This window comes from Lipotes vexillifer, unplaced genomic scaffold (genome assembly GCF_000442215.2).
Source record: "Lipotes vexillifer unplaced genomic scaffold, Lipotes_vexillifer_v1.1 scaffold501, whole genome shotgun sequence".
NCBI lineage: Eukaryota > Metazoa > Chordata > Mammalia > Artiodactyla > Lipotidae > Lipotes > Lipotes vexillifer.
In genome coordinates, this window is record NW_006770014.1 from 174,185 (window position 1) to 188,116 (window position 13,932).

The following is a 13,932-nucleotide window of genomic DNA, read 5'->3' on the forward strand; positions in this document are numbered from 1 at the left end:
ACTCTTGTCTATCACTTCTTGCCTTTCCTGTCCTGTGCTCTTCCTTTTCCTGTTTTGTTTTTTTTGCGGTACGCGGGCCTCCCACTGCTGTGGTCTCTCCCGTTGCGGAGCACAGGCTCCGGACGCGCAGGCTCAGCGGCCATGGCTCACGGGCCCAGCCGCTCCGCAGCACGTGGGATCTTCCTGGACCAGGGCACGAACACGTGTCCCCTGCATCGAACACGTGTCCCCTGCATCGGCAGGAGGACTCTCAACCACTGCACCACCAGGGAAGCCCAGCCTCATGGATTTGATTCATCTGCATCTCAAGAAGAACATAATGCTGGGTGGTGGGGGAGGGGAAGACACCCAGCAAAGTGATCTCACAGTCTGATAAGGCCCCTTTCCAATAGAAAGTCTCCGGTTTGTTGGTGGGAAAGCAGCTTTGGCTAGTCTCAGAGATTGGAGAAGAAAGTTTTGGGTTTGTCACTTCTTATACCAGATGAGGGTATGGTTATCTTTTCAGTCTCTCGCACCTCCTCCAAACGAATGCTCTACTGAGGAAAACATCCAAGTCTGAGATGCACCTTGACGTAGAATCTGAAAGAAGGAGGGAAGACTCACCCACAGGCCAAACATTAAAAGTCTCGATTCTCTCTTTTTTTTCCCATACAGGTGAATTTTGTGGCATGCCAGCTCTTTGCTTTGTTTGCGGCTTTCTGGTTCCGCAGCTACTTGAGTCCTGGTAAAACCAGTCCTGATGTCCGGCATGCATTCGCCACCATTTTTGGCATCTATTTTGTCATCTTTTGTTTTGGCTGGTGAGTATGAGCCTCCTGAATTCTAATATTTATCATTTGGTTTTGTAGCGATATTCTTGGCATTTCCCAGGCACTAAGGAAAAAAAAAAAGATATTTACTCGTATTGTAAAATGTTGGGGATGTTGAGAAATCTCCATTTACTGTAAGAAACTGGAACCAATAAACGGACTCTATTAGAAATCAATTCAGTGAATTTTTCTTAAAATTAGACTTCTGCTGATCTCACCTTGGGTCATGTAAATGGAATGTTCTAAGGTTTAATTTTCCCAACGAGGGACCTTTCCTAACTGTTGTAGATATTGGTGTTTTTCTTGCATCACTGCTAGAGATACTGGTGTTAATCCTGCATTTAGAGTAGAACAATAGTTTTCGTGCTGGTGTTAGGGAATGTGTCATTCTTTAACAGAGAAAGCCTGTGGTCTAAGACTTTGTCTACTAGGAAAGCTGGGCAGATCCCCTGGGAGGGGTATTTCTTGGGGAAGAGGTTTTAGGAATGCACATTTCTGGAAGTACAACTTAAGGGAATTTGTGACTTTGTTCAGGGTAGTAGATTATGGCTCTTCCTCCTTCAATGAAAATTTGGGAAAGGATGATGAGTATTTTGGTATCTGGGGCAGCTCAGTTGTGGTCTTGATACTTTAAAATTGAAAGAAAGAACTCTCTTCACTTCAGTTGGCAGACTATGTCATGTCTTCCTAGTGTCATACAGTATCTTAATTACATAGAATGAAAATACTTGATTTATTTTCTCCTACATAAACATGGGGTAACGGATCACTTGCTTTTTTGTGGGAGTGGGGGTGGAGGTGCAGTATGGGTGGCCAAGAGGTATGTTAATATGAAATATATTCAGTGTTTCCCTTTCCTCCCCATGATGGCCTACAGGTACTCTGTGCATCTTTTTGTGCTGGTGTTAATGTGCTATGGAATCATGGTCACTGCAAGCACATCCAATGTTCACAGGTAAGACCCTGGGAATGAACGATGCAAGGTGAGGCTTTTCATGTCTTTGAAATTGAAATATATTTCTAGGATGAAGGGATGCCCTCCCCATTTGCCACATGGGGCGTATCCTAAGTGCTCTGGGATATCAGAAAGGAGGGATGGGAAACCTTAAATGCTGGGAGTCTTCAGAGAAAGCTTTACAGAAAAAAAGTGTGATGTGAATTGGGACTCAGGTGAAAGAGAGTTTGTCAGAATTAGGCAGCCTCATTTGTGATAGCACCAACCTGGAAGCAACCCAGATGGTCAGTATGGAATACTTCTCAGCAATAGAAAAGAATGAATGATTGCTACACACAATGCCATGGATGAATCTCAAAATCAACATGCTGAATGAAGGAGGACCCACAAATTCTGTTCTCAAAAATGCAAGCTAATCTGTAGTGACAGAAATCAGATCAGAGGTAACCAGGGGTGAGATGGCTCAGGGAGATGTGAAAGGAACCACAAGAGGCATGAAGCAGCCTGGGGGGTGATGGATATGTCTGTTATCTTGAACTTGGCTGAGGTTTTCTGAGTATGAAATAGGTCAAAGTTTTGTGTACTTTACATATGTCCAATAAGTGTTAAAAAAAAAGGAAAAAGTATTCTTACTATGCTATTTTGACTTCAAAGTACAGAAGTAATTTAATTCTCCCTTGAAGACTACATGCTTGAACAATCCAGGGAGATACCTGGAAGAGCTGTTTTGCACTGTCTCTGTTTCCCATGGTCTTTCTGAAACCTCAGAATTAATTCAGCCTCAGTAACACTGGAATGGAAGCTCTGTGGGAACAAAGACTTTTCTCTCCTGTTCACTGTTATAGCCTCAGAGCCTAGAACAATACCTGGCACAAATAAAGGCTCAATAAATATTTATGGAATGACTGAATATACTTGAAAAGAGCTTCACCCTTCTGTGGCTTCCTTTCTGATGGCTTCTCTTCAAAAGCAGATGCCTTATTTCAGCCTCAGAAAGTTCTTTGATTAATGAGACTATTAGCACAATTCTTTTACTTCTTAAAAGCACTGTAATTTAATTTTTGAGTGTATAATCTTGTAATTACTTCCAATAAATTTCTGATTTGTAATGGAAAATATTTTTGCCTGCTTTTAACTTGGATAATCATTCAACTTTGTGTTCAAAGGAGCTCTGGAAATTTGACTTCTAATCATCTCTCTTCTAAGTGCCCTCCTTGAAGGGGATAGAGTCATTCCTTCAGAAGGGAAATAGGAAATCCGTATTTCTATAATTTGGTACGAATGGGTTTGGGAAATGCTTCATATTATGACAAAATGCTTTTTTCACTGGGAGGTAAAGATGCCTGGCTTTTCCTGCACTTGATGTTGTAAGTAATTAAATGATTTATATAGAAGTGTTGTTGCATCTCTAGAGCACATTTCCAACTACCGTACCAGTTGTAATATGTCAGCTTTCCCCACACTTGTGTGATGTTGGTGAGGTGCAGTCTGTTTTGCAGAGGGTCAAGCTGCATTTCCAGGTTCTCTGTGTTAGTCTCCGGCCAGGAGTGGAATCTTCCAGCTTTGGCAGAGACTTTACAGACAGGCTCTGACTGTTTCCGCAAAATAATGTTGTGGTAGCAGAGAGCCATGTCATAAGACCGAAAAGAAAAAATGCCAGAACAAGTTCTTCCCCTCTTTCTTTGCTTGTGTGGTTGCCAATACTGCAGAAATAGGGAGTGGTTCACATTTCCCGATGGATGGAAGTTGTTTCCTATTGCCGCTGAGAAAGAACAAGAAGCTGGAGTCAGGAAGCCTGGCTCTTTCCAGCAGTGTGGGTTTGGAAAAGCCAGGCAGCTTCTTTGCATGTCAGGTTTCCTGCCTGTGAAATGTAGGGTTTGTGGTGGTTTGAGCTTAAGTTCTCCTCAAGACCAGGATTTCTGGGTTCTTTGTGAACTGTTTTCCTCTTCCTTTCACCGAGTTATGAGCCCTGTCCTATGCATAGCTGGGAATAGGCGGGGACAGGTTAATATTTGCAGCTATGTGGAACTAACCCATTTCAGGACTGATTGTTGTTATTCAGGATTTATCTAGAGAGTTCTTGGGGTGCCATTTCTGTTTCCTTCCCAAGCCACTCTGTTGGGCAGAAATCACAGGTAGTCAGTTACCTCATATGAACCAACTGGAACAGAATATAATATCTCCTGGGATGGAAGGCCTCATGTGGGAACTTGGTGATGCAGTTACCAATTTTGGAGTACTTGCTTGGTGCCAGGTGCTAGGCTGAGCACTTGTAAATATATTATGTTTCATTATTTTGATCTATAGACTCTTATTTAGTATATCACTTAATATACTATTACATTTAATATTTCCTATCATTATTGCTAATATATTCTTTCTAGGACAACTCTATAGGATACAGATTTTTTTCCTGAGATGGAGAAAAATGAAAGCTCAGAGTCGGGGAAACAGATCCATACATATGATTTTAACATTATAATTATATATGTTAGCATGTAGCACTAGAGAAATACAGGCAGTGGAGCAGCGAATTGTGTTGGGAGTGGGGGTGAGATGGATACAGCAAAAGACTATGCCAGGTGACACTGGAGCTGAGCCTTATCTGATAGTTAGTTTCCAGATAGACCATAGGAGGGAGCAAGGAGTTGCAGGCAGAGGAAGGAGAAAGATTCCTGGCCTGAAAATGCAGGATGTAGTTGTGGAAAGGGAGCAGTCCACTGTGGTTTAACACAGGGTGGATATGGAACATGGCTGGAGATGAGTCCAGAAGGAAAGGTAGAGCTTAGCATGCGAAGCACCTTGGATGCTGTGTTCAGGAGTTTGGATGTGATTAGATAGTGGGATCCACTGGAGACTTTTAAGACCAGGAACATTCATTTATTGTTTGTTCACTCAATACACAGTAGGTTCACTCAGCACACAGTGGTGAATGAAACACACATGACCATCCTTGCTTTCATGGAGCTTTCAGGCTTGTAAGGGAGACGGTAATTAATCAGATTATCACCTATCCTTATATGTACAAGTTGATGAATGTTCTGAATGGCATGTGTGTGTGTGTGTGTGTGTGTGTGTGTGTGTGTGTGTGTGTGTGTGCATTGGGGGTTTATACTACAGGATGGTCAGGACCTTGTCTCTGAAGGAGGCCAGGGAGTGAACGTGAGTAGGTAGGTGGTAATTGAAGCCTCAGGCATCAGCAGGGAGGGTTCTAAGCAGAGCACTGGGAATGCTAACACCTAAGGATTAGATTGAGGCAGATGAGCTGAGCAAGCGCCTTGGAAGAATTGACCACAGAGCTGGGAAGGAAACAAGGAGAATGGAAGCCAAGAGAACAAAGTGTTTTGGGAAGGGAGTGGTTGGCAGTATGATGATGGTTTGTATTTTAGGAAGATCATTATGTAAACAGGATGGTTTGTGAAGAGGAAAATCTGAGTGAAGGACCTTACAGGCCAGTGGTTCCCAGCTCTGGCTGCACGTTGGGATTATATCTGCTAGGTGCACCCCATCCCAATGAAATCAGGGTATCTGGGGGTGGGGCCTGGTGCTCCCCAGGTGATTCCATTACGCTGCCATAGTTGAGAACTACTGCAGTGGTCCAGGTGAGAAAAGATGAAGGGCTCAGAGCAGTGGGTGTGAAGGTGAGGAGAGGGGATGGGCTGGGATGGAGATGGACCACATAGGACTTTGTGACTAATTGCATGTGGAGGGTGAGGGAGAGAGAGAAGAGAAAGTTGATTGAGTGGGTGTGCAACAATCTGATCCTCTGTGTTTTTGGTTCCAGATACTCCTTTTTTGTAGCAATGGGCTACCTTACGATATGCCACATCAGCCGAATATACATCTTCCACTATGGCATTCTCACTACAGATTTTTCTGGGTGAGTATCTTAATTTGTGTGGGGACAGTTGGATTTCTGACTCAGTCCAGCAGCCCCTTGACTGCTGAGTCCCTTGACTCCGTCCCTTGGGGTCTGTAAAGATCAAGTATGCACGTAAGAGTCATCGGCAGCTCATTAAATCAGTTGGTAAGACTGTGCTAATGAGGTTGAGGTTGAAGATTTGATTGATCTGTGGGACGGTGAGCTCTGCTATGGCCACCCGTTTCTGTAGTTACACTGGAACATACCCAGGCACTTACTCATTTATGTGTTGCCTCTGGCTGCTTTTGCACTACAGTGGTAGAGTTGAGTAGTTATGACAGAAATTATATGACCCACAAAAGCCAAAATATTTACAATCTTGCTATTTATAGGAAAAGTCTGCCAACCCCTATTCTAAGGCCCTTAACACAGAGTTGGTGTTTATCTCCTACTGGTTAATAATACAAAATTCTTCCATACTAGCTGATGAATAGCTGCTACCCTGAGCCCCTTGAATGCCCCCTGGCTGCCCTGGCCCCCTTCCCAGGTCCCCCAGACTTCTAGCGATGAGAAGGGCAATGCCTGGCACAGCAGGGGTCTCCATACTTCTTCTAAAAATTTTGTCTGTTACCATAGCCTTAACCTGGGGGCCACCGCTCTCCTGATTGGTCACAGGGTGAAGATGGCGGTGGATCAGTGAAAATTCTATTGCTCTGTTGGTATTCGTTTAGGAGCAACTTTTTATGAACCTTGAGGAATGGGTACTAAAGCAGAGCTACTCCTCATGACACATTGTACATTATCCACGTTACTTCCGTAGGAGTTTGCTCATGGTCTACGCAGGCAGCATGGAGTCAGGGAGAGCCTGGGTTCTCCTCTCAGGTTGAATTGCCTTTCATTCGATGAGTTGGTAGAGAATAGTCAATGAAATAAAGAACTACAAATTACTGCGCATTGGTGTGAACTTTGCAAGTTGTGCAACTAAACTGTCCCACTGTGAAGGGCTTCGGAAGGCAAAGTGTTGTTTGGGACACAAAATCTGTTGCATTGGGATTTCGATAACCGTAGTTTGGTCTCAGACTAGCTTTTTGGGCATTGGTTCCTCTTACCCTCGGTCCTTTCGATTTTCCCTTTTTCCCTTTGAATTGCCTCCTTTCCTTATTCCTTTCCTCCCAGATTGTAGAGCATAATTTTTCAATTTTTCTGAAACATGTTCACAAACTTCTTTACTTTTTAACAATGTGTACTGCTAACAAAATATGGAAAATACGGCAGCAACAAAGATAACAATATAGTCGTGAAGTTATAGCATTAAAAGTAATTTTATTTTATTTTTAACAATAACATACATGTGTCCTTTAGAGGAGTAATTGTAATCCCTTGTTTTTTTAAATATATTTTTTAACTTCTTTATTGGAGTATAATTGCTTTACAATGGTGTGTTAGTTTCTGCTGTATAACAAAGTGAATCAGCTATACATAAACATACATCCCCATATCTCCTCCCTCTTGCATCTCGCTCCAACCCTCCCTCTCCCACCCCTGTAGGTGGACACAAAGCACTGAGCTGATCTCCCTGTGCCATGCGGCTGCTTCCCACTAGCTATCTGTTTTACATTTGGTAGTGTATATATGTCCATGTCACTCTCACTTCGTTCCAGCTTACCATTCCCTCTCCCCATGTCCTCAGGTCCATTCTCTGTATCTGCATCTTTATTCCTGTCCTGCCCCTAGGTTCTTCAGAACCATTTTTTTTTTTAGATTCCATATATATGTGTTAGCATATGGTATTTGATTTTCTCTTTCTGACTTACCTCACTGTGTATGACAGTCTCTAAGTCCATCCACCTCACTGCAAATAACTCAATTTTGTTTCTTTATATGGCTGAGTAATATTCCATTGTATATATGTGCCATATCTTCTTTATCCATTCATCTGTCGATGGACACTTAGGTTGCTTCCATGTCCTGGCTATTGTAAATAGAGCTGCAGTGAACACTGTGGTACATGACTCTTTTTGAATTATGGTTTTCTCAGGGTATATGCCCAGTAGTGGGTTTGCTGGGTTGTATGGTAGTTCTATTTTTAGTTTTTTGAGGAACCTCCATACTGTTCTCCATAATGGCTGTATCAATTTATATTCCCACCAACAGTGCACGAGGGTTCCCTTTTTTCCACACCCTCTCCGGCATTTATTGTTTGTAGATTTTTTGATGATGGCCATTCTGACTGGTGTGGAGTGACACCTCATTGTAGTTTTGATTTGCATTTCTCTAATGATTAGTGATGTTGAGCATCCTTTCATGTGATTGTTGGCAATCTGTATATCTTCTTTGGAGAAATGTCTGTTTAGGTCTTCTGCCCATTTTTGGATTGGGCTGTTTGTTTTTTTGATATTGAGCTGCATGAGCTGCTTGTATATTTTGGAGATTAATCCTTTGTCAGTTGCTTCATTTGTAAAGATTTTCTCCCATTCTGAGGGTTGTCTTTTGGTCTTGTTTATGGTTTCCTTTGCTGTGCAAAAGCTTTTAAGTTTCATTAGGTTCCATTTGTTTATTTTTGTTTTTATTGGCATTTCTCTAGGAGGTGGGTCAAAAAGGATCTTGCTGTGATTTATGTCATGGAGTGTTCTGCTTGTGCTTTCCTCTAAGAGTTTGATGGTGTCTGGCCTTATGTTTAGGTCTTTAATCCATTTTGAGTTTATTTTTGTGTATGGCGTTAGGGAGTGTTCTAATTTCATTCTTTTACGTGTAGCTGTCCAGTTTTCCCAGCATCACTTATTGAAGGGGCTGGCTTTTCTCCATTGTATATTCTTGCCTCCTTCATCAAAGATAAGGTGACCATATGTGCGTGGGTTTATCTCTGGGATTTCTCTCCTGTTCCATTGATCTATATTTCTGTTTTTGTGCCAGTACCATACTGTCTTGATTACCGTAGCTTTGTACGATAGTCTGAAGTCAGGGAGTCTGATTCCTCCAGCTCCATTTTTCTTTCTTAAGATTGCTTTAGCTATTTGGGGTCTTTTGTGTTTCCATACAAATTGTGAACTTTTTTGTTCTAGTTCTTCACAGGCGAATTCTATCAAACATTTAGAGAAGAGCTAACACCTATCCTTCTCAAACTCGTCCAAAATATAGCAGAGGGAGGAACACTCTCAAACTCATGCTACGAGACCATCATCACCCTGATACCAAAACCAAAGATGTCACAGAAAAAGAAAACAACAGGCCAACATCACTGATGAACATAGAAGCAAAAATCCTCAACAAAATACCAGCAAACAGAATCCAACAGCACATTAAAAGGATCATACACCATGATCAAGTGGGGTTTATCCCAGGAATGCAAGGATTCTTCAGTATACAGAAATCAATCAATGCGATAAACCATATTAACAAATTGAAGGAGAAAAACCATATGATCAGCTCAATAGATGCAGGAAAAGCTTTTGACAAAATTCAATACCCATTTATGATAAACACCTTCCCAAAAGCAGGCATAGAGGGACCTTACCTCAACATAATAAAGGCCATATATGAGAAACCCGCAGCCAGCATCGTTCTCAATGGTGAAAAACTGAAACCATTTCCTCTAAGATCAGGAACAAGACAAGGTTGCCCACTCTCACCAAGGCTTGATTTGTGACCCAAGATATGATCTATCCTGGAGAATGTTCCATGAGCACTTAAGAAGAAAGTGTATTCTGCTGTTTTTGGATGGAATGTCCTATAAATATCAACTAAGTCCATCTTGTTTAATGTATCATTTAAAGCTTGTGTTTCCTTATTTATTTTCATTTTGGATGATCTGTCCATTGGTGAAAGTGGGGTGTTAAAAGTCCCCTACTATGATTGTGTTACTGTCGATTTCCCCTTTTATGCCTGTTAGCATTTGCCTTATGTATTGAGGTGCTCCTATGTTGGGTGCATAAGTAGTTACAATTGTTATATCTTCTTCTTGTATTGATCCCTTGATCATTATGTAGTGTCCTTCTTTGTCTCTTGTAATAGTCTTTATTTTAAAGTCTATTTTGTCTGATATGAGAATTGCTACTCCAGCTTTCTTTTGATTTCCATTTGCATGGAATATCTTTTTCCAACCCCTCACTTTCAGTCTGTATGTGTCTCTAGGTCTGAAGTGGCTCTCTTGTAGACAGCATATATACGGGTCTTGTTTATGTATACATTCAGCCAGTCTGTGTCTTTTGGTTGTAGCATTTAATCCATTTACATTTAAGGGTGTTATTGATATGTATGTTCCTATTCCCATTTTCTTAATTGATTTGGGTTCGTTATTGTAGCTGTTTTCCTTCTCTGTGTTTCTTGCCTGGAGAAGTTCCTTTAGCATTTGTTGTAAAGCTGGTTTGGTGGTGCTGAACTCTCTCAGCTTTTGCTTGTCTGTAAAGGTTTTAATTTCTCCATGAAATCTGAATGAGATCCTTGCTGGGTAGAGTAATCTTGGTGGTAGGTTTTTCTCCTTCATCACTTTAAATATATCCTGCCAGTCCCTTCTGGCTTGCAGAGTTTCTGCTGAAAGATCAGCTGTTAACCTTATGGGGATTCCCTTGTGTGTTATTTGTTGTTTTTCCCTTGCTGCTTTTAATATGTTTTCTTTGTATTTAATTTTTGATAGTTTGATTAATATGTGTCTTGGTGTGTTTCTCCTTGGATTTATCCTGTATGGGACTTTCTGTGCTTACCGGACTTGATTGACTATTTCCTTTCCCATATTAGGGAAATTTTCTACTATAATCTCTTCAAATATTTTCTCAGTCCCTTTCTTTTCCTCTTCTTCTTCTAGGACCCCTTTAATTTGAATGTTGGTGCATTTAATGCTGTCCCAGAGGTCTCTAAGACTGTCCTCAATTCTTTTCATTCTTTTTTTTTTTTCTTTTTTCTTTATTCTGCTCTGCAGTAGTTAATTCCACTATTTTATATTCCAGGTCACTTATCCCTTCTTCTGCCTCAGTTATTGTGCTATTGATTCCTTCTTGATAATTTTAAATTTCATTTATTGGGTTGTTCATCATGGTTTGTTTGCTCTTTAGTTCTTCTAGGTCCTTGTTAAATGTTTCTTATATTTTGTCCATTCTATTTCCAAGATTTTGGATCATCTTTACTATGATTACTCTGAATTCTTTTTCAGGTAGACTGCCTATTTCCTCTCCATTTGTTTGGTCTCGTGGGTTCTTACCTTGCTCCTTCACCTGCTGTGTATTTCTCTATCTTCTCATTTTGCTTAACTTACTCTGTTTGGGGTCTCCGTTTAGCAGGCGGCGGGTTCATAGGTCCCGTTGTTTTTGGTGTCTGCTCCCAGGCAGACACCAAAGGTTGGTTAAGTGTGTTGTGTCGTCTTCCTGGTGGAGGGGACTGGTGCCTGTGTTCTGGTGGATGAGGTGTATCTTGTCTTTATGGTGGGCAGGACCATGTCCGGTGGTGTTTTTGGGGGTGTCTGTGAACTTATTATGATTTTAGGCAACCTCTCTACTAATGGGTGGGTTTGTGTTCCTGTCTTGCTAGTTGTTTGGCATAGGGTGTCCAGCATTGTGGCTTGCTAGTCGTTGAGTGGAGCTTGGTCTTAGTGTTGAGATGGAGATCTCTGGGAGATCTTTCGCTGTTTGATATTACTTGGGGCCGGGAGGTCTCTGGTGGACCAGTGTCCTAAACTCAGCTCTCCCACTTCAGAGGCTCAGGCCTGACACCTGGCCAGAACACCAAGACCCTGTCAGCCACATGGCTCAGAAGAAAAGGGAGAAAAGAGGGAGGAAGGGAGAGAGGGAGGGAGGGAGGGAGGGAGGGAGGGAGGAAGGAAGGAAGGAAGGAAAAGAAAGAGAAAGAAAGAAAGGCAAGAAAGAAAGAATTAAATAAAGTTGTTAAAATAGAAAAGAATTATTAAAAATAAAAAAGTAATAAAAAAAGGAAAGAGAGAAAGAAAGAAGAGAGCAACCAAACCAAAAAACAAATCCACCAATGATAACAAACGCTAAAAACTATACTAAAAAAAACAAAACAAAAACAACCCCAAAACGGACAGTCAGAACCATAGAAGAAATGGCAAAAGCAAAGCTATACAGACAAAATCACACAAAGAAGCATACACACTCACAAAAAAAAAGGAAAAAATATATATATATAAAAATTTAAAAAGGAAGAGAGCAACCAAATCAATAAACAAATCTACCAATGACAGTAAGCTCTAAATACTTAACTAAGATAAACATAAAACCAGAAACAACTTAGATGCAGAAAGCAAACCCTAAGTCTACAGTTGCTCCCAAAGTCCACCACCTCAATTTGGGGATGATTCATTGTCTATTCAGGTATTCCTCAGATGCAGGGTACATCAAGTTGATTGTGGAGCTTTAATCCGCTGCTCCTGAGGCTGCTGGGAGAGATTTCCCTTTCTCTTCTTTGTTCGCACAGCTCCTGGGGTTTAGCTTTGGATTTGGACCCGCCTCTGCGTGTAGGTCACCTGAGGGTATAAGTTCTTTGCGCATACAGGACACGGTTAAAGTAGCAGTTGATTAGGGGACTCTGGCTCACTCGGGGAGGGGGGGAGGGGTATGGAATGCGGGGCAAGCCTGCGGCGGCAGAGGCCAGCATGACGTTACACCAGCCTGAGGTGCGCCGTGTGTTCTCCCGGTGAAGTTGTCCCTGGGTCACAGGACCCTGGCAGTGGCGGGCTGCACAGGCTCACGGGAGGGGAGGTATGGAGAGTGACCTGTGCTCGCACACAGGCTTCTTGGTGGCGGCAGCAGCAGCCTTAGCGTCTCATGCCCGTCTCTGGGGTCTGCTGATAGCCGCGGCTCATGCCTGTCTCTGGAGCTCATTTAGGCGGCGCTCAGAATCCCCTCTCCTCGTGCACCCTGTAACAGTGGTCTCCTGCCTCTTAGGCAGATCCAGAGTTTTTCCCAGACTTCCTCCCGGCTAGCTGTGGCGCACTAACCCCCTTCAGGCTGTGTTCACGCCGCCAACCCCAGTCCTGTCCCTGGGATCTGACCTCCGAAGCCCGAGCCTCAACTCCCAGGCCCCGCCCCCTCCGGCGGGGCAGCAGACAAGCCTCTCGGGCTGGTGAGCGCCGGTCGGCGCCGATCCTCTGTGCGGGAATCTCCCCGCTTTGCCCCCCGCGCCCCTGCGGCTGTGCTCTCCTTCGCAGCTCCGAAGCTTCCCCCCTCCGCCACCCACAGTGTCCGCCCGCGAAGGGGCTTCCTAGTGTGTGGAAACCTTTCCTCCTTCACAGCTCCCTCCCTCTGGTGCAGGTCCCATCCCTATTCTTTTGTCTCTCTTTATTTTTTTTCTTTTGCCCTACCCAGGTACCTGGGTGGTTTATTGCCTTTTGGGAGGTCTGAGGTCTTCTGCCAGCGTTCAGTAGGTGTTCTGCAGGAGTTGTTCCACGTGTAGATGTATTTCTGATGTATTTGTGGGGAGGAAGGTGATCTCCATATCTTACTCCTCCGCTATCTTGAAGGCCCCCTTTTTAACAATATTTATTTATTTATTTATTTATTTATTTATTTATTTATTTATTTATGGCTGCATTGGGTCTCAGTTGTGACACGCATCCTCCTCTGCAGTGCACGGGCTTCTCTCTAGTTGTGGCGCGTGGGCTCCAGAGCGCGCAGCCTCTGTAGTGGCGGCATGTCGGCTCTCTGGTTGTGGTGTGTGGACTCAGTAGTTGCGCGCCAGCTTAATTGCCCCACAGCAGGTGGGATCTTAGTTCCCTGAACAGGGATTGAACCCGTGTCCCCTGCATTGGAAGGTGGAATCTTAACCACTGGACCACTAGGGAAGTCTCAAAAGTAGTTTTAAATGGTGGTCATAACTTTCCCCAGTGTTTAATCAACAAACTTTATTTTTTTTGGTTCAACCTCACAACTGGGCCCCCCCACCCCGTCCCCCATACTTAGAAGAGTTCCTGGCTCTTCATAGATGTTCACTAAAGGAATGAGTTAAATACTCTAGTATTTGTCCTTTTTTTTTTTTTTAATGCTTCCAGGAGCCTCAATTAAACAGCCCCTCTGGCCATATTTGGTTGGGATATTGAACAAAAAACTTTGACTTTAGCCTAAAGTAGGTTATTATTTGTTTCTCATCTGTATCATCTTTCTTTTTAGGACACAAGTGTATATTCATTCATTTCTACAACAATTTTTTACTCTGCAGTATGCTATGCACAGTGCCAGGTGTCAGAGACACCATGCATTTTAGCAGGAGGAGGGGTATTCCTGGCATAGGGAAGAGCTCCGCAGGAGCACAGAGATGTGAGGTGCTTGTGGAGGTCTCAGAAAGCCACCTTCCTTTCCCTA

The 13,932-nt window shown here is 42.9% G+C and overlaps 1 protein-coding gene across 1 annotated transcript in view; it reads left to right on the top strand.

Moving 5' to 3' along the window:
• MBOAT1 (membrane bound glycerophospholipid O-acyltransferase 1) overlaps positions 1–13,932 on the top strand; it is a 124,198-nt gene that overhangs the window by 58,824 nt on the left and 51,442 nt on the right. Inside the window, exons 2-4 of the mRNA XM_007445948.1 lie at positions 655–800; positions 1,687–1,764; positions 5,549–5,644. Coding sequence (XP_007446010.1) covers positions 655–800; positions 1,687–1,764; positions 5,549–5,644 — 320 coding nt within the window. The remainder of the gene's footprint in view (positions 1–654; positions 801–1,686; positions 1,765–5,548; positions 5,645–13,932) is intronic.